This window comes from Acanthisitta chloris, unplaced genomic scaffold, assembly GCF_000695815.1.
Source record: "Acanthisitta chloris isolate BGI_N310 unplaced genomic scaffold, ASM69581v1 scaffold104, whole genome shotgun sequence".
In the NCBI taxonomy this organism is placed as follows: Eukaryota; Metazoa; Chordata; class Aves; order Passeriformes; family Acanthisittidae; genus Acanthisitta; species Acanthisitta chloris.
Window position 1 is genome coordinate 38,297 of NW_008667454.1, and position 18,870 is coordinate 57,166.

General features: G+C 38.1%; 1 protein-coding gene across 1 annotated transcript in view; it reads right to left on the bottom strand.

Moving 5' to 3' along the window:
- AK9 (adenylate kinase 9) overlaps positions 1-18,870 on the bottom strand; it is a 62,736-nt gene that overhangs the window by 37,312 nt on the left and 6,554 nt on the right. Inside the window, 12 exon segments of the mRNA XM_009072485.1 lie at positions 2,335-2,405; positions 2,784-2,871; positions 4,690-4,846; positions 5,693-5,925; positions 6,160-6,313; positions 7,350-7,530; positions 7,614-7,753; positions 9,619-9,717; positions 11,063-11,137; positions 13,209-13,334; positions 14,010-14,183; positions 16,362-16,474. Coding sequence (XP_009070733.1) covers positions 2,335-2,405; positions 2,784-2,871; positions 4,690-4,846; positions 5,693-5,925; positions 6,160-6,313; positions 7,350-7,530; positions 7,614-7,753; positions 9,619-9,717; positions 11,063-11,137; positions 13,209-13,334; positions 14,010-14,183; positions 16,362-16,474 — 1,611 coding nt within the window.

Sequence of the window (18,870 nt, forward strand, 5' to 3'; positions counted from 1 at the left end):
GTGAACATATCACTCATTTAGGTCTCTCTAAAGACATGTCACATGGGAGAAAAGCTGCAGTCAATGTGCTGATGGCACTACATGTGAAATAAAATAAAACAGATGCCAGGCTAACTGCAGCAAGACTGAAATGTTGTGGTGAGTCAGTGTTTGATTACTGACATCAAATGTAAGCATAAGAAAACATGATTTTCTTTGAACAAGGACTTACCACGTGTTAAGAGCACAAGTGTGTGCATGACATTATGACTTCTATCATTAATAAATGTTGTTTTGATGTACTTAAATCAAAATGAATTAGATAGTCAAAACTAGGATGAACTTTGTTGCTTGAGACACAGATAATAGAGTATCTTTGTAGAAGCCTTTATATTTAACATGACAGAACTCATTCACTTTGGAGAAGAGTTATGTGCTTTATTAGAGACACTAAAGAGTTGTAATGTTGATTTTTTAAAAGTTTATATGTAAATTAAAGAACTCTGCACAGCTAGAGTATTTTTTCAGGGAGTAGGTGAAAAGTTAATTAAAAGCATGTTATCATATTCAGTCTACCTTATACCACATTTACAATTTAGGCCTTGTTATATACAGATAAAATAAATGCCAGGCTGGATACTGCCAAGGGAAGTATATGTGAGACATACTGGCAATACAGAATTTAAGCTTGGCCATCACTTTTTTGTACAGAAACCAGCATGTTTTGTTTGAAAAGAAGACAGTAATGGCAGTCTAGGCCTCTGATCAGAGGGAAAAAAAAGAGGGAATTTACGCACTTCGATTTTTAATTTCAGCTCCAGGCCTTGGGTGATAATTTAGGCTATGATGGAGAAACCTTGAGATCCCATAGTCAGAGTAAGAAAATATTCTGAAGTCCCCAGCCTAGTTCTTAATGTAGAGACAAGGACTTTGTGCATGGTAATTCATCTCAACAGCAGTTCCAAATCAGACAGTGACTAGGAAAGTAGGCAGTGATCAAGGCAAAAAGGGAAGTAAAACCCTGCAACTTTTTTGACTATTGAGGTTCCAACCATTGAAACTAACTGGAACTAATTCTAAACCTCAATCCATCTGACAGAATTATCAGAGGTGCAAAAATCCAGCCTACTTGTGAGAGTTGTCCTGCTGCCAAAATCTCACTCCTCACAGATTGTTTTATTCATAGAATCACAGAATTTTAGGGGTTAGAGTGGACCTTATAGATCATCTAGTCCCAACCCCCTGCCTTGGGCAGGGACACCTCCCACTAGACCTATTAATATTAATTATGAATGTTTTATGAATATTCTTCTCAGAGGGGAAACCTCAGGCAGTACACATAATTCCTTTGCTTTTAATGGTGTTAGGTTCTGTTATTAAAGGCTAATCTCTATAAGCACAAAGGAGAGGAGGAACAGTGATAGATGGGGGAACCCCAATAATCTAATCCAGACATAACCTTCACTTGACTCCCCTCAGGGCCATTAGAAGAGGATGATGAAGGCATGGTCTGGGTGTGAAAGCTATTGAGATAAGTCACCCCGAGAGGCTCTCCCTGGGTCATGTTGATTACTGCCTAGGGGACATGAGATTCATTAGGAGATGCCAGGAAAAGCAGTTTGGGATTATGGGAGATTTATAATATTAGGAGGCTTTTCTGAGAAGGACCAAAGACAAGGAGGAGGAAGGATCAAAGTGGATTGGAGAGGAACTAGCATGGATAATAAAGCAAGAGAAGATTGAAAGGGGAAATGGGAATACATGCTCAGGCTCATTACTGCCTGGTTCTGGGGACATGGAGCTCCACCAGCTTCACCTCTGCTGGGCTCCTGGATTCAGCAATTCATAATGTATGTTCCTACCACACTGAGCAATTCTTAATGCATGACTAGAGGGCCGTTCCTGAAAAAATTTCTGTTCCCTTTTAACTTCAGGGTGAGTTTCTTGTAGGAAGAACAGGAAATCAGACAGTACTGTGATTTTTATTAGCTATTGGCTGATACATTCTAACAATGTTTCATAAAGGGATACAGATTTTTTGATGAGTAGGAAGTATCAAGACAGTTAATAAATGACTTAGAAAAGTTACTAGAGGAGACAGAATCCTGTCCTTTGGATTTACTGAAAACCATAACAGTGCTGGCTGCTTCAATGAAAACTGTCTATTCTGTAACATCCATGAAGAATGACACACAGAAACGAGTGCCTGAATCAGTGACGATAGTTACATAAACTCAACTTCCTAGATGCTGAACGTAAAAAGAAAATCAAAACTGTAAAATCTGCATAAAACCCCAAATCATTAAATGATTTGAATCACATAATTAGATAAAATAGAAGTCAAATCATACATACTTTCACCTTTCTCCTCAGCAGCCCCTAGAAACTGATTTTCCTCTGTTGTCAGGGTTTCTTGCATTTCTGTTCTGTAAATAAAAGTTTATTTATCTTCAGACCTTCGTAAATATTACTGAAGCAAGTTGCAGATATATTAAATGTAAAGATGTGGAATAATTTGGGTTGTAAAAAATAAATGTCAACTATATTTTGTTATCTAAAATGCTATTGTTTCACTGCATTAAAAGACTAGTGAAAGGCTATTGAGAATGCATTTAGCAAGAGATTCTTCTGCCCCCATATTTATGACAGAAATGAAATACTCTTCAAAGTGAACACATCTAGACATCACTCCTGGTCTTAGTGCATTGCTTTAGTACATTTGTGTTGATAAATGCACTGATACCTTTAACACAAAGTGAGGGTAGAATTTTCTTATGCCCATACAGATGTTTGGAATATTTTACCTTACTTCTTCTCCTTTCTTTTCTAATGCTTCATCTGTTAGAATTCCCAAAATCTGAGACTTATTTTCATTCCCATTTGCCAAGTATCCTGCAGCACAATCATAGCACAGTAATGAGTTTTATGCCTCTGTATAAAACTAAAGCCATTGGGTTAGGAATATTGTTTAATAAATTACAGACATCTTTCTCACTTCTTTTTAAAGTCAACAAAAGGCATATATAGCACTGAAATGTTGTTATACTGTTGATTTCTATGGTTTTAGAGCTGTGTTTTCAATTTCAAGCACATAATAACGTGAGTCTGGGATATTGTGAGGTTATGATGAAGGCCATGAGGGGAGTCAGAACTGAAAGGATTTATCTTACATTTCCATGGATCATGATTAATCTGACACTTATTGTATTTGCCTGTGTACAAAGAAAACGAAGAAACAAATGAAAAACACTCAAATGAAAACATAAATAATGTACATATCTCTACAGCTGATTGACAGAAATGAAAAATATGCTGTTCCTACTAGGGCCTCTACTGACTGAGTTACTCAGGCAGATAGATTTGTGATATATGGCTGTGTAGCTGAAATCCATTTTCACCGGTGGACTTAGGACAATTTAGATCAGTTCAGGGAATAGCTTACCAAGTAATGACTCAAATGCTGTGAAAATGTAAACTCCACAACTAAATGAATATTTCAGTGACAGAAATCAGTGGGAATCAAATAAAGAGTTAACACAATTGTCCAAATAAGAAGAAAGAATAAAAAGAACAAAATGAAACAAAATAGCTAAATTCAAGGAAATGTATCCACAAGCAAAAAGTTACACTTTCAGCCAAAGGGTATAATAGACATTTTTATCATCTCTTTCACCTCACTTTACTCATAGAATCATAGAACCATCAAGATTAGAGGACATCTCTAAGATCATTAAGTCCAACCATTAACCTGTCACTGCTATAACCCCTAAACCATATCCTTCAGTGTCAGACCCAGATGTCTCTTAAACCCTTCCCCTGCAGGGAGGGGTGGGACTGGATGATCTATAAGGTCCATGCCAACCCCTAAAATTCTATGATTCTGTGATTCCAGTGTTGGGCAGTTACTGAGCTTTCTTGAACTTTTTTGAAAGGAAGTTTCTGCCACCTTTTGGTAAAGGACTGGGTTGAACAGGTAACAATTACCCATTGTCAAAGGTCAATTAAACTTGTGGTGTGGTATGAATCAAGCAGGCATAATCCATTAAGACATGATTTGGCAGGCAAAAGCTTTAACAGCATATGAATATGTTTAGTTATTCATGCCTGGTACCAACCTTCCTTCCTGCTTGAAAGAGGGATGTAAAAATCCCTTTGAATTCATGGGTGCTAAGCTACTATGTCAGTCTGGGTAAGAAGTTATGATTTTTTTTGATCCCAGGCTAGAGAACAAGATACACCTACATGCAGGTTTTTCTCTCCCTCTTTTCTCTCAAGCAGAGAAAGTTCATACCTGCAACTGGATTCTGCAACTGGGGTAACCAATGCACAGGCAGGCAAGTTTGACTGAGGGCCACATTGCAGGCTGGTGGCCAGCCAGCCACAGAATGCAAAAACCTGCAACTACAGGAGGCCAGTGGTATTTACTGCTGATTGTCAACAGGAGAAAAATGAAAACTGATTATAAATAGGAGGAATTTGCTTTACTGCTTTTGCAAGAATTCCTGTTTTCAATTCTGTCTAAGTCACTTAATCTAAATTGTAAGAAATCTGGAAGACTCTTGTTGATTCCTAGATTATTCCTTCTCTAGCCCTTGAAGCTTTATAAATTGAACACAACTACTAATTTTTCTCCTAAGTATGCTTTATAGACGTGTCAATGCAGGAAAAATACAATAAAAAATTAAATGCCATTAGTGTGCATTTACTAACCATCTTTTTCTGCTTTCTTCAGACAGACAACAGTGTCAGGCAGAAGTCCTTTCTCTGATAAAGCTGACCAGTGATCTACTGACAGAGGGTAGTTATCCACTACCCATCCTCCTTTTTCTGGAGCACCAGGAAACCTGTCTTTGTTCTTCTTCATAAGCTGTTATAAAATGTCAGGTTCAGTAACATAGAGAGTCTGTCAGCTGTTCACAAAGACTGCACAATATAAAATTATTTTCTAAATGTTATGTTTTTCTTTATTGTCATTTCAGGTGAACAAGAAGTAAGAAATTTATAACTTTATACATCTGAACAAAATCAAAAACATTTTAAACAAAAAGAGATTGATGTGATGATTTTTTAAGCTTGTCTATAAATAATCAAGGTTGGAGGAGACCTCAAAGGTCATTGAATCCAACCATTAACCTGCCACTCTTGTGTAACCCCTAAACCCCAAACCATATCCTCCAGCACCAGATCCAGATGCCTCTGAAACACTTCCAGGGATGGTGACTCCACCATGTCCCTGGGCAACCTATTCCAGTGCCTGAACACCCTAACAGGGAAAACATTTCTCCTAACATCTAATCTAACTCAGCTTATGGGTGTTCTGAGGTTCTTAGATAAATCTTCATAAACAACTCTTTTCAAACTCTTGTATCTGAGTTGAGCTCTTTAACAGTGACTGAGAGTACAAGAACAAGGCAAGCATACAGAGATACCTCAGAAAATTCTCCCAGCCTTCAACAATTTGTAGCCCAGGCAATTTGCAAGACAGAAATAATTTATCATACATATGTTCTATGTATATAAAACAGTCCTCAATAGATTTGTCTTTCACAATCTTGCTCAGTCTCTCCTCAACCTCATATAAGCTTTCAGGCTATGTGATATAAACTAAACTGATCTTTCAAACAGGAAAATTAAGAACGTGTCGATAATGTATAAACTGTTACAGGTTGCTCAGAGAAAAAAATTCTTTGCTATGTAGTACTTGTAGTCTTACCTCTGCAATGGCTCTCCCCAGTACTTCAGCATATGTTTCAGGGGTACCTTCAGAGACTGAGGCACTTTTTATGGCTTCTTCTACCATTGCCTGAACTTCTGGGTGGTCAGCAGTTACCTCTGACATTCCTAGCAATACAGACTTTTTAAAACCTAACCTTTGAAAGTCATTCAAATGGAAAGTTTTCAGCCAGTATTGGTCAGAACCAATTTCTACTTTCATTCAGCTCAGAGCTCAGAAAACTCTTACACACTCATGGCCCTCAAATTTGGAGGATTTATATACATATATATCTCAAAAGTACTGAGTACTACTGATCTGTTCCATTCACTGCATGTTCTTTTCATTCATATTTAATGCACAGCAACCATAACAACTTCTATCACTTTTTAGAAGTTGAAGTGACAGCAATCACTTCAGTTAACTATCCTAAAGCAAGCAAGATAGTTTCAAAGGCTATGGAGCACTTTATTCACCTGATTCTGTTGACTGTTCTTCTAATTCCAATCTATTTTTCACTGCTGTTATAGCTTTTTCTAATGCATCCCTTTGCACTTCCTCAATGTTTTTCTCTCTTGATTCTTCTAAATGGAGTTCAATGAGTTTGGCCATATCAAGAACCTAGTGAAATGATTTGAAAAAATAGAGATATATAGCATCTGATCCAACTCCTATAAAATGAAATGCACTTGGAAAAGCTCTGCAGATTTTAGAGAAGTTTACATATAATTCAAGTACAGGTGGGGGTTTTGTGGAAAAAATATTTTTCATTTTCTTTTATATTATCTTAGATATGAAATTACGCATAATATTCTTGTTACAACAAAAAACAAGGTAGACAAGAAGCTGAACATGAGCCAGCAGTGTGCTCAGGTGGCCAAGAAGGCCAATGGCATCCTGCATGGTCAGCAGGACCAGGGAGGTGATTCTGCCCCTGGACTTGGTGCTGGTGAGACCACACCTTGAGTACTGTGTACAGTTCTGGGCCCCTCAGGTCAGGAAGGATATTGAGGTGCTGGAGCAGGTCCAGAGAAGAGCAACGAGGCTGGTGAAGGGACTCGAGCACAAGTGCCATGAGGAGAGGCTGAGGGAGCTGGGGGTGTTCAGCCTGGAGAAGAGGAGGCTCAGGGGAGACCTTATCACCCTCTACAACTCCCTGACAGGAGGTTGGAGTCAGGTGGGGGTTGGTCTCTTCTCCCAGGCAACCAGACAAGAGGGCACAGACTCAAGCTCTGCCAGGGGAGGTTTAGGTTGGATATTAGGAAGATATTTTTTATGAAGAGAGTGATCAGGCATTGGAATGTGCTGCCCAGGGAGGTGGTGGATTCACCATCCCTGGAGGTTTTCAAGCTGAGACTGGATGTGGCACTTAGTGCCATGGTCTAGTAACCACAGTAGGGTTGGACTCGAGGTCTTTTCCAACCCGGTTGATTCTATGATTCTATGAAATAATTGACACATAAATATTTGTCTTTTATGGAGGGTAAATATTTTTGAACTGTTTTATACAAATGAATTTCACTAAATGATTATGTTTCCTCTGCACTCCATATATTTGCAAAGTGCATGTTAATAACACAACAGGAATAGGACTGTGCTTAACTGATTCCAAAGCCTCAGCTGATACCCTTGCTCTGTAAGACATTTACAAACCCACCTTTCCTTTATACTTGTGTGCAATTAGGTTGCAAAGAGTTGTTCTTCCAGAGAATGGAGGACCAAACACTAGTACTTTGCAAGGAGGAAGTGGCATTGGTGGTAAGAGGTAAGGCCGTGGATTCAGCATAAATGTTTTCAGTGCCTCTGGGGATGACAGTACATACATTTTACCTAGAAAACTTAAAACAGAAGAGAAGGTAACAGATACAGCAGTTATCTCATAAAACAGAAATAAAAATTGAAAGTGCCAAATTCCTCTAACCTGACAGCCAAGTCTGGGTTTCCCATGACAATGTCACCTTCCTTCAGAGCCACAGGACATGCTTTTCCCCACCTGCTTCTACGCCATCGGTACCTGGGAGCTATGGGATTGCAAGATGACAGGACCCGGAAAAGTTTATCCTGTTTATTAAAACAGCAATAACAGCATATGTGAGTTTTGCCAGAAGGTACACACGCCTTTTTCTTAGACTGATGGAAAACAAGCAAACCTAAAGAGAAAACCACATCATTCTAAAATAATCTTTTTATTTAAATTATATATTTCAGAATTGTAGGACAATTTGAAGGAGAAATTACTTCATTTTCAGGTTTATTTAACAAAAATAGTTCTTCAAATAGTTCCTGTAGGCTTTACTTATTACTTCCAGAAGTTTCAAATTATAGAGCCATTGATTGCAATGATGGCCAAGATTTCCTCTAAAGGGGCTGAAAAAAGGAGCAGTCTCTGTCAGGAACAGCAAGGCCAAAGTATCTATTTTAGGCATGCAGAAATATCATGTGATGGGGTAAGTTTTACAGAACTTTCACAGAAGGTGAATAGTGAGCAAATCCTCCAGTTTATGGTAAGTCTAAATTATTCAGAATAGTACAAATGCTGTCTGTGAAGAACTGCAGAAGAACCTTCAGAATCTACAAAGCCAGGCATTAAAATAGCAGTTTTACATAGAAAAAAAGGGAGTTTTCTTTGACCCTGAGCATTCAGGAAGATATCCTGGAATACATACTTCCATGAAAACACTTGGTCAATGTCCAAGAGCAGTCAGAAAACCAACCTGAATTTTAGGAATGTTTAGCAAAGAGAGAATAGACAATAAAGGTTTATTTTCAACTGTGTAAATTTTGCCTTCATCTTTACTGCCATGTGCCTCCTGCTGCCCTGACCCAACAAGTATGCAGTAAAATTGGAAAAGTCTCAGGAAAAGGGAATATGAGTTATCAATCCCACAGAAAGATGAGGAACAATGTTATGTAGCCTGGAAGTCCTCAGTACAGCTACATAAGAGCAGGGCAGAAGTATGAAATCAACAGTTATTGAGGGCAGATAGAGAGAACAAAAACTATTTGCTCATTTCTGCGTATCAGCAGCTAGAGGACACTGAGCTGAGAGGCTGCAGGTTCAACACAAAGGGAAGCAATTCTGTGTATAATGTCCAGTTAAGATGCAGAACTCCTTGCCCAAAATACTGTGGATACTAAAATCTTATACACAAACTAAAGCAAACGCACAAACTAACTCAATAATGAATGCAGATGACCTCTGACACAGAAAGCCCTTGTGAATTTGCCAGGAAATGATTAAAGAGGAAAGTGAAGGGAGGGATGTTGCTCTGACAATGTATGATGGGGCTCCCAGTTACAGTGCCATTCAAATAGTCAAAGTTTGGTGTAAGCAATAGGAAAGGTGACTGCAGCTGAATACAGGTGAAAATGTTAATACAAAGGCTTCTGGTTTTCAATTTTATTTGGAAGGTTCACACATTATAATTGTCATGATTCAGCTAAATTCAGCACTGACTTGTCATGTTCCTAATTAATAACAGGAAACAGAACCAGTGCGATTTCAGTTATGCAGAATGTTGCTGGATTTGTGTCAGTATATTGTTTCTCATTCAGGAAAAGAGTAAAGACTGAGCCAAGAGTTAATTGCTGAGATTGTTATCCTTTGGCTAAAGTTTCTTCATTTTCTTGGAAGGAATTAATTCCTCCTCTTTGCTAAAACAATTGTTTTGTTCAAAATTTTATGGAAATCATCTAACCTTTTCTTGGTAATGATGGATTTTTTTATTTTCATGCTTTTAAAAATGAATTTCAGTCCCAGAATGATCTTAAATTCATATTTCTGGAAAATCAAGGCTTAACATATGCCCTTACTGCACAGTAAAACAAACTGGTTGCTGTGAAACAAAGATGTTCTACAATAAGCTTACAGCAGAAAAAATAAATCTAATTATTACAGTCAATTACAATTTAGAAAAGACACTTACATTTGTTGGGTCCTCCAGCATTTCTTCTTGCTGACTTTGAAGTCTAGTTACAGGAGCTGCATTTTGAACATCCCGATATTGAAGCCGAACTACCACTGACTGAAGAGAAAATAACTCTTGATTTAGTACCAATCAAAATTGCTTCTGTGATCTGAAAGGGCCCCCAAACTGTGCCTGAAATTGCAACTTATTATTTATGTAATGGCTACACATATACACTGAGGGCCAGTTTCTACCTCGGGGTCATGCTAGTTATGGAGCTGAGTTTTAACAAGCTATTTGGTAGGTAGAGGCAGTGCCAAATGTCAAATCACAGCCTTTGTATCTCCTCATTATGCTGTGAATCCTGGGCCTTCTAAAGGAAAAGGCTGTGACAGATTCTTTCCCACAAATCACTTTAGGAAATCAGATTATGCACATTTGGAAGTAATACAACTTTGGGCAGTCTATTTTAAGAGGTATTTAACCCACATGTCTTCCAATGAGAGTCAGACAATATTAGATTTAATTGAATCATTTCCTGAATGTAACCTTGCTTGAACATAAGTGCTCCTGAAATGAAAAAGCAAATTCTGTCATGTTTGGGCTAGTTTCAGAATAGCTCTTTGCACTACTTGTAAGTAAAATGGTTGGAATCATTGCATAACTTGATTGCACTTACTACGAATTTTGTGTTTTAATGTTCACAAACAGATCCTCAATGAGAAAATTGTATGTCCAACTCTGCAAAATCACTGGCTTTGTTTTCCCATAGGACCCCTCCTAGTAGTAAACTTAAGCATATGTTGACATAATACTTACAGAATTATAACGGATACAATTTGTTTCAAACAACAAAGAAGAAAATGCAGGAGCAGCTCACTTCCTACATTGTCAAAGACAATCTCCAACTTCATTTTCAACCCCATACCTCAGGTTCTGATTTGAACCACCTCTTTATTCTGAGGCAGAGGATAAGATTATTTACCTTCAAATCTTACCCTTGTATTCTTTTTTATAGGGAGAATGAGTTTCTGTGTGCACTCAGCAGAACTGGTACAGAAATGAAGTGTCTTCTATTACATTGTAAAACAATATCAAACTTCATAAAGCTTCTGCTTTATTTTACACAAGTACAAAATAAGCCCAAAATGTTTTAATTTCTCATGATATTTTACAGTAGTAGTCATAGAAAAAGCATGAAAACCAGATGGACACAACACAAAAGAGTTTGTAGCCTGCCTGAAAATATTGTCATGTAACATATATGAAAGCCTGAGGGCAGTGCAGTGAATCTCATAACAGTTTTAATGAGCAAGGAAAGCAAGCACTTCAAAGGTCATGTTTTGTAGCAGTAAATGGATGAGTTTTGAACACAGCTTAAAGTTTTGCCAACAGGAAAACGATGCCAAGAATTGAGAAATTATTTTCTAGTGGAGGTTAATTTAGTTGGTGCATAGTTTACCTCAAAGACATCATCTGGTTGCTGATTTCCATCCACTTCAATAAGATATCGACAGTCCTGTTCAGTCATTAATTCCTGTTTAAGAACAAAGACATCAGTTGAGCAGAGTTAACCAGACAGTGACACAAAACTCATTCTGTTCCCATACATGTCAAGGGTTAGACTCCTGTGGGCTTCAGCAAAATGGAGATTCCTTGTACTGATGGCTTATAAAATCTTCTGGAGAGTGACTGGTGACTTACAAATTTGACTTACAAATATAGAGAACCCCAAAATTTGAGTTACAATGGGTTCAGAAAACAGCTTAGATGTCCTAGCTCAAATGCAAGAGAGCTAGAAAATATCAAGATACTGTAACATTTTGTGTATGAATTCAACTTCCAGTTGTGTAACTACCTGAATTCTTTGCTGCAAAATGATGACAATGTCAATGAATAGATTTCTGGGTATTACCAGCCACAAGACCAATGTTTTCACTTTGGTCCTGACTCCCAATTTCTGCAAAATTTGAACAATTTATTTGATTTTTCTTATTTTCAATTTTCCCATTAGTAGGTAAGATATTAGACCAAAACAAACATCCCATGTCTGTGCTTAATGCCTCTCTCTGAGGACTGAGAACACTCACTCCATTCCTGACACATGCTGGGTTAACCTTAGCCCTGAAAAAGCCTAGTGAAGGTGACTTTACAACTCTGTAGGTAATCTGTTCCAGTTCTTCACCACATTTATGGTCAGAGTTAATTTCCTGGCATCTCATCTGTCTTCTATACTATAAATGTCCTATCTATGGTAGAAGTAGATAGTAACTAATTACTTAGTTCTAATACTTTTCTACAGAGAAGATCATAGTTTGTATTTCTCTTATACACAAAGGTCTCATTAGTCCATCTATAATATTTGCATTTATACAATAGCATCTCATTTATTGACTCATTTTTGACTAACTAAAACCTCACAGATTGTAGATTGTCTGCAGTACCGAGGCCTAGCTAATTATTTCACATTGTGGTTGTTCATTAGGTTTCCTACCTCATTTATTTCTACTCAATTTCATCCTAACGACTTGCCAAGAAATCAGAGTGTTCTCCAAAGTTCATTCTGTCTATCTCCCTAGCAGTGCAAACTGCACATCTTATAAGCTGTTTTTCCAATTTCATCATCTCAACCTCCACCTGGGCCACTGAGAGAACCCTGTGTTCTTTTCATGTATTAGTGGCCCACTAAGTATCTTCACTAAAACCTTCATCACTAGTGAAGCCTAAGTTAGACCTATCAACTAGTGGAATGTGTTGGAACTGTTGAATTTTGGTGTACGAACTAAAGGAATTTAATCTAAACAATTTATGAGAAATCCATGTGAGATTCACATGGATATCACATTTTTTGTTTTCCCTTCACAGCAGTAACAAGTTTATTACTTTAGCTAAGAACATTATACCAGTTTTACACAATTTAATCTATAGGTTTAACTAATCCACAGGGAAATCAAAGGGCATAAATAAACAGTAATTGTCAAGTGTGCATCAAGCATGAGGATGTTGCAGTTGCTTGTACCAGGAGAAAGAAAATGCAAGAATGAATTATTGCTTTGGACCTGTTTTGGCTTTATTTTTGGCTAAAAAAGCCACCCACGTGAACACCCACATGAAAAACAATGTCCCAGCTGCAGAAATTGAACAGGTGACAAAGCAAACTGATGGGCTAATTACTGTGTATATACATCTTCAGCAGGTGAGGAAGGGAATCTATTGGAGTGGAAGGCAATGGATGCAAAGGGCAGATTTCTTACAGGATTGCATTCTGGAATGGACTCTGGAATGGACTCTGGTAACGGTGATAAAACATTGGGAGTCTTCAAATACTTCACCTACTAGAAACAGAAGGTGACCGTGGTGGCAGGCACGGCTTCACTTGTAAAACTCAAAGTGAATTACTTTATCTTGACTGCAGAGTAGAAACAACACCTACAGATGACAACTGTGTACCACTGATTTCAGAATGAATTTTGGAATCTGGGGCTATGTTGTAGCCTGACCACTTCCACACAATAAATCTCAGACTAAAAAACCCAATGAAAACAGTGCAAGATATTTTAAAAACTCTTTCCTCATGAATAATCATATTACTTTGATTTTTTTCTTACTTCTAAAGGATGAAGCATTATATTCTTATATGTTCCAACTCTTTCCACTGCATTTTCAAGTATATCTTCAGGCCTCTGCACTAACTGATCAAAAGATTCTGACGTCCTAAGTGGATCTTCTTCAGTCTGCAGAACCAAATTGCAAGATACAGGAATAATGTATTACAATAATTTTTGTCACCCCAAGGGTAAACACAATAACTTTCCAGAGTATTGCAATGAGTATTAGTCCAGTGATTGCTGACCATGATCCTGTCCTGATGGAGTATAGTTTCTGGAAATGGAGAGGAATGTGCCTAGAACTTGCATTGATAAGTCTCTGGACAGTATTATAAAAATTCAACCAGAATTCAAAATTAATGGAAAAAAAGAAAATCAATTTGTAGTAGTGTAACACCAAAGCCACAAAACAAGTTAGTGCCCTGCAAATACTAGTAAAACTTGTTACAATAGACAAAAGTTAAGAACTCTTATATTTGCCTAGATCAAGAAACACATGATGCAGTCACCATTCTCCTCCTGATACTTTTAACTTGCGGCAAGAAACAAATCAGTGACTTCAGAGGCAGAGACTGAATCCAGGTTAAGCTATACAATGATGGACAGTTGCTGTCATTTCAACATACCATTTAGGTACTATCTCACATCTCTTAAAGCACAACAGAAATGGAATTAAAATTAAAGTTAAACTAAATGAATTCATAACACAGTATGGTGATACTTTAGGTTATCAGAATTTGTTCTGCTTTGTCTAAAGTATATTCTAATACTTTACACTGTTCAGAGGTTAGCAATATTCACCTCTTCTTCTTCCTGCTCTTCGTCTTCTTCTTCACTCTCTTCTTCAGGCTGATCTTCCTCTGTCTTATGCTTCTCAATTACTTCAGAATCCCACCGGCTCCTCTGATATACCTGCCCTGAACCAGGATCTTGCCTTAGTCCTGATATTCTTTCACACAAGTCATAATCTGGACACTAGCAAAGAAAAATTAAAAGGAAATCATGTGTTTATTGTACTGCTATAGTATCTTTTTCTTGGAGAGACAAAATTTGTCTAAATTGGTCTACTAAAAACAGTATTTCATTATTCCCAGTGTTATCTGGAATCTCTTCTTCCTTTCTCTTTAATCTAATGAAAATAATTACAATTCTGACATATCTGTGAAAACAGCTTGAACTTACTGAAATCAAAGGCAAAGTTATTCATCTGACTTTGGGGCAAGGATTTTTAATGAGCATTTAGTCTCAGACTTCTTCCCAGAGGAGAAGATGATGTTACTATGTGAAGTCAAGAATTCAATTTTCTTTCTAGTGCAGTTAGTATCACTCTTCTATTTGTACTGTTGCACTTGAAACTATACAAAATATATTCTCCAGAACTGGGATTTCTCACTATCTGGCATTAAAACAAAAATTGTCTTTCTGAAAAAATGAAATCTGACTGAAAAGCAGCACAAAAATACGTTTCTCTGATGTTTTCAGATCTTTCCATGACCACAGAATAAAGGTGTGGAGGCATCCACAAATTTTCATTATGTGTGGTCAAGTAAATTAGGTCTTAAAAGTATGGGATTAAAACAAACATGGAGTTAAATCTGCAAAGTGATAGACTAAGTCCACACCCTGAGGCTTAGCATCTGACAAAACACATAGATATGACGACTAGAATCAAAATCCCAGAAAGAATGGAGCACCACACCAGAGGCTGATGGCAGAGCTGCCTCAGCAGCTCCTTCTGCACACTCAAAGACAGAAATAAGCTAGTTGATAATAAACAGAACGTTGCAAGAGGAAGGGCCTGAACCCTTGTGCATGACCATGCATATGGTTATTTTGTTTGCATGGAATCTGGCAAAGTTTGGCTTGGCCAGCTAGTATTCCAGTGAGTAGCTGGGCATGGTCTGGAGAATGGCACAGGCCTAGGGTCCTTCCCAGGGGGAAGTTAGGACACAGCCACTCCATGCTAACTGACTGTTGGGGCCTGGCTAGCAGAGGAGCTGTAACTTCAGCAACAGTTAAAGGAATGCTTAAGCAATTAAAAACAAGACGCACAAAATAGGTCTTGCTGACCTTGTTTCTATCTTCATGCATTCCTGTGTTTTCTTTCCAACACCTTATAATGGTCCTGTTCTCTTCTGCTGCCAGGGTTTTTAGGTTTAGTTTTGGTTTTACTGCCTTATAGATAAGATGTTTTGCTAACAAGCTGGGAATAGTGCTGTTGTTTAGGTTCTCATAGACACTGTGTAGCTCTTGTTATCAGTTTCCGAGGATGTGAGAGCAGGATTCAGCTTAAACTCGTAACCTATCGTAAGTAAGAACTGCACGCATTGACAAGTTGAGGAACCAATCCAAAGTTGTGTGATCAGTGCGTAGCTGCGTGTACGGGAGACTTTTTAATATAAATACTGTTAGGTGCCCTAAATAAAGTTGGCTGTCAGAGCATCATAATGGTGTGCTGTAGTCCATCCGTCGCAAGGACCCCAACAACCGACAATACTTGTAAACAGCCTTTGGCCAAGGCAGCTGGGCTGATGTCTGATGAGTCCCTCTTGCCTTGTTTTATTTACCAATATGGACACAGCCAGTGAGTCCATTCTTTTAAGTTACACTGAGAAAGTCATCTTAATCCTGTGCTAACAATGATTTATATTTCTCTGGCTATATCAGAGTCACTTTTGTGGAGCATCTGGTATGTCACACTACTGCTCATGAAGAAATCGAGATTTGTAAACAAGATGAACTAATGATGACTAAGAAGCTGTTTCACAACTAGTGAGTGAAAAACACCACAATTTGCTAACTTCCATATGTGAGATGTTTCTCCCTGCAAAACATGAACATGTATCCAAAATCCCATAGTAATTGTTAGTTGAAGTTTCCGTCCCTTGAAAACCTGTATCTTCTAATCGGTAGAGGTGCAAAGTCTACAACTGCTGCTGAGGTTTAAGAAATGTCCATTGTTTCACCTGAGCAATGCATATAGTGGAACAAACTAGTGAAATTCCATTCCAATGTAAAAGAGAACAATTTATTGTACCTCAATAAATACTATACCCAATTGCACAGAGGACAATAGTATCCTCTGATGTACACAGCGTATGAGTCTACTAATAATTAAGAAAACTACTAGCAAGTTACTGAAGATGACATTACCTTAATGTTAACGAGGAAATCTGGTTTCAATTTTAGATTCTTTATTTTCTCTATTTGCTGTGAAACAGTCATGTATTCCTCTGAGAGAGAAGGAAATCCACTGAGAACATAACCTGCCAAATACATTTTGTTGAGTGTATTTCTTAACAGGTTATGTCAAATACAGAGCTAGTTATACTCACCTCCTTCAAACAATACATTTCGTGGCACAATTTTAACCGATGTACATGATAGAACAGTACTATTAAAATTGTGTGCCCATGTCTACCTTAGATGAAATACAGACCAAAAAAAGTGTGTTGTTTTCAGTTTTACAGAGTACTCCCAACATTTGTTAACTCAGTTAAGAAATATGTAAGATCATACTCAGACCACCTGCTTTATGTGCTTGGCTCAGACACTGCAGTGCCCAAAATGTAACAAGCTTTTGGTGATCATTTTTGCCACTAAAAGACTGCAAAAGCAGCCACTCTATGACACGAAGCATTGCAACTAGGCTTTTTATACAAACTTTAAAGGACTTTGCTGCTGTGGACAATTAAGGGAGTCTGAACCCCTCTCCTGCCTCTCAGAAGGAGGCACTGTGCACACAGTGTGCATACAGAGGCACCTAACTTGGCACTCATCCCTTCACTCAGGATTCACAATACTGAGTTCTGTTTGGCAAACAGACATTGGCCAGATATGACAAGCACAGTGGTAATAATACCTTTTTCCTAGCACTATGGTGCTCAGCCCCACAGATGAACTTGTGGCTGTCTCCTCCTAGAAGGGCACTGTACCTATTAATGGCTGCATGCAGTGCAGTTAGAACTGCTGTATAGCAAGGAAATCAATATTCATGAGGTTGGGATGAGAGACTAAACAAGAATCAGGCGGACTTTTTTAGCCAAATAATGAGAATATTCCCTTAGAGAAATGGTGCATGCTTAGAATTTTATATTATAACATTTAAATGCAAGTCTAGGCAGCACAAAAACAGAAGTAGTGTTTGCAAGAGGTATTAGGAGGGAAGACTCCTCCTTCTTTGGGGAGCTGCTATCCACAGATGCAAAATTTATAGAAGAGGATAAGCGAGAGAGAGCATAATATATAGTCATTCCTCTAGGAAATGCAAATCCTGGGTTCTAAGTCATTGATACCTTTAGAGAATTCTAACTGATAGTGAGGTGTGAAGAGTCTGCACAGCCTCTGCTTATTAACACGTCCCAGATAACAACAGCTGATGTGAGAAGAATGGGAGCATAACATGGGAAACTGTCCTCTGAGTGTTTGCCCCCAAATCACCAATGTGGGGAGACTGACAGTGACGAAGTATACCTAAGGCAACCATCAAGCAGATCAAATAATAACTAGGGGATTACCAAGAAACTTTTGAGAGGAGAAGGAGCCATCTTGAAAAGGAGCATTAAAATTTGCGGCCTGGCAAGAGACCTTAGAGTGAGAGCAACGTAAAAGAACAGGAGCCTACCAGGTTTGATGTGCCAGCACCACAACCTTCTGGCTAGGCCTGGCAGAGCAGACTCCCTCTTGGGTGCTCTGAGTAATCTGCATTTCAACCCCTGGACTGACAGAACTTGGTTAAACACACAGTGGCCCACACCTCATACGTGTGTGTGTGTGAGCTCATGGGGAGCTTTATTACTGGTGTGTGGATTAGTAGAAACGGGCACACGAAGGTAGAGCAGCCACATTTCCAACAGACAGTAAGCTTAAATAGGTGAACATGTATTCTCAGAAAAGGGAATGTGTGCTTGTAACTTCCACACACCACTGAGAGAGGGTTTGCATGCATAACCACACCAGTTTGAGTATACTCCCTGGAATCAGTTTTAAGAGGATGTTCAAAAATTTGGAGGTGTTTATTAATACTTGGCAAGTGTCTAGTGCTGTGGCTTGTCTGTTGTGTGGCCCACACTGATCAGCAGTTCACTGATTGTCAGGTAATAAATTAATAAACAGCTCTGCTCTTGATCTGATTTAAACCATGCTAATTGAGGAGATGCCCCCTGTGATAATGACATAGATACCATTTAGGTTAACCTGATATGAACTTCTGGTTGTTTTCTTGCTCTATTTAGAAAAATGAAACAAAAAAAGCAAGTGCATCTGTTACTTAGAGATTATAATTCTGCATTTTCTTACCTGCAATGCCCAAAAATACAAGTGTGCATGTTATTATCCAGTGCCTATGCTATTGTAATAAGAGACACTGTTTATTTCAAGAAATAGCTTAGGAGCTCCATATCTGACTTCTTTTGGAAGTAAAAAAATCAGGTTTTAGAGACTTACAATTTTCAAATATTAGTACTTGTGGAGATCTCAGACACGTCAAGCTTCAACATATGCTTATTATTTAAGCCAGAAAAGTATAACTGAAAATAATACCTTATTGTGTGTTCTGTTTAGAAACTTGTATTTTACAAATACTAAAAATAAAAACCTCAGCCTCTCCTACAACAGTTTCTGAAATATTTAATGAATAATTAAAGCAAATTGACTGATTAGT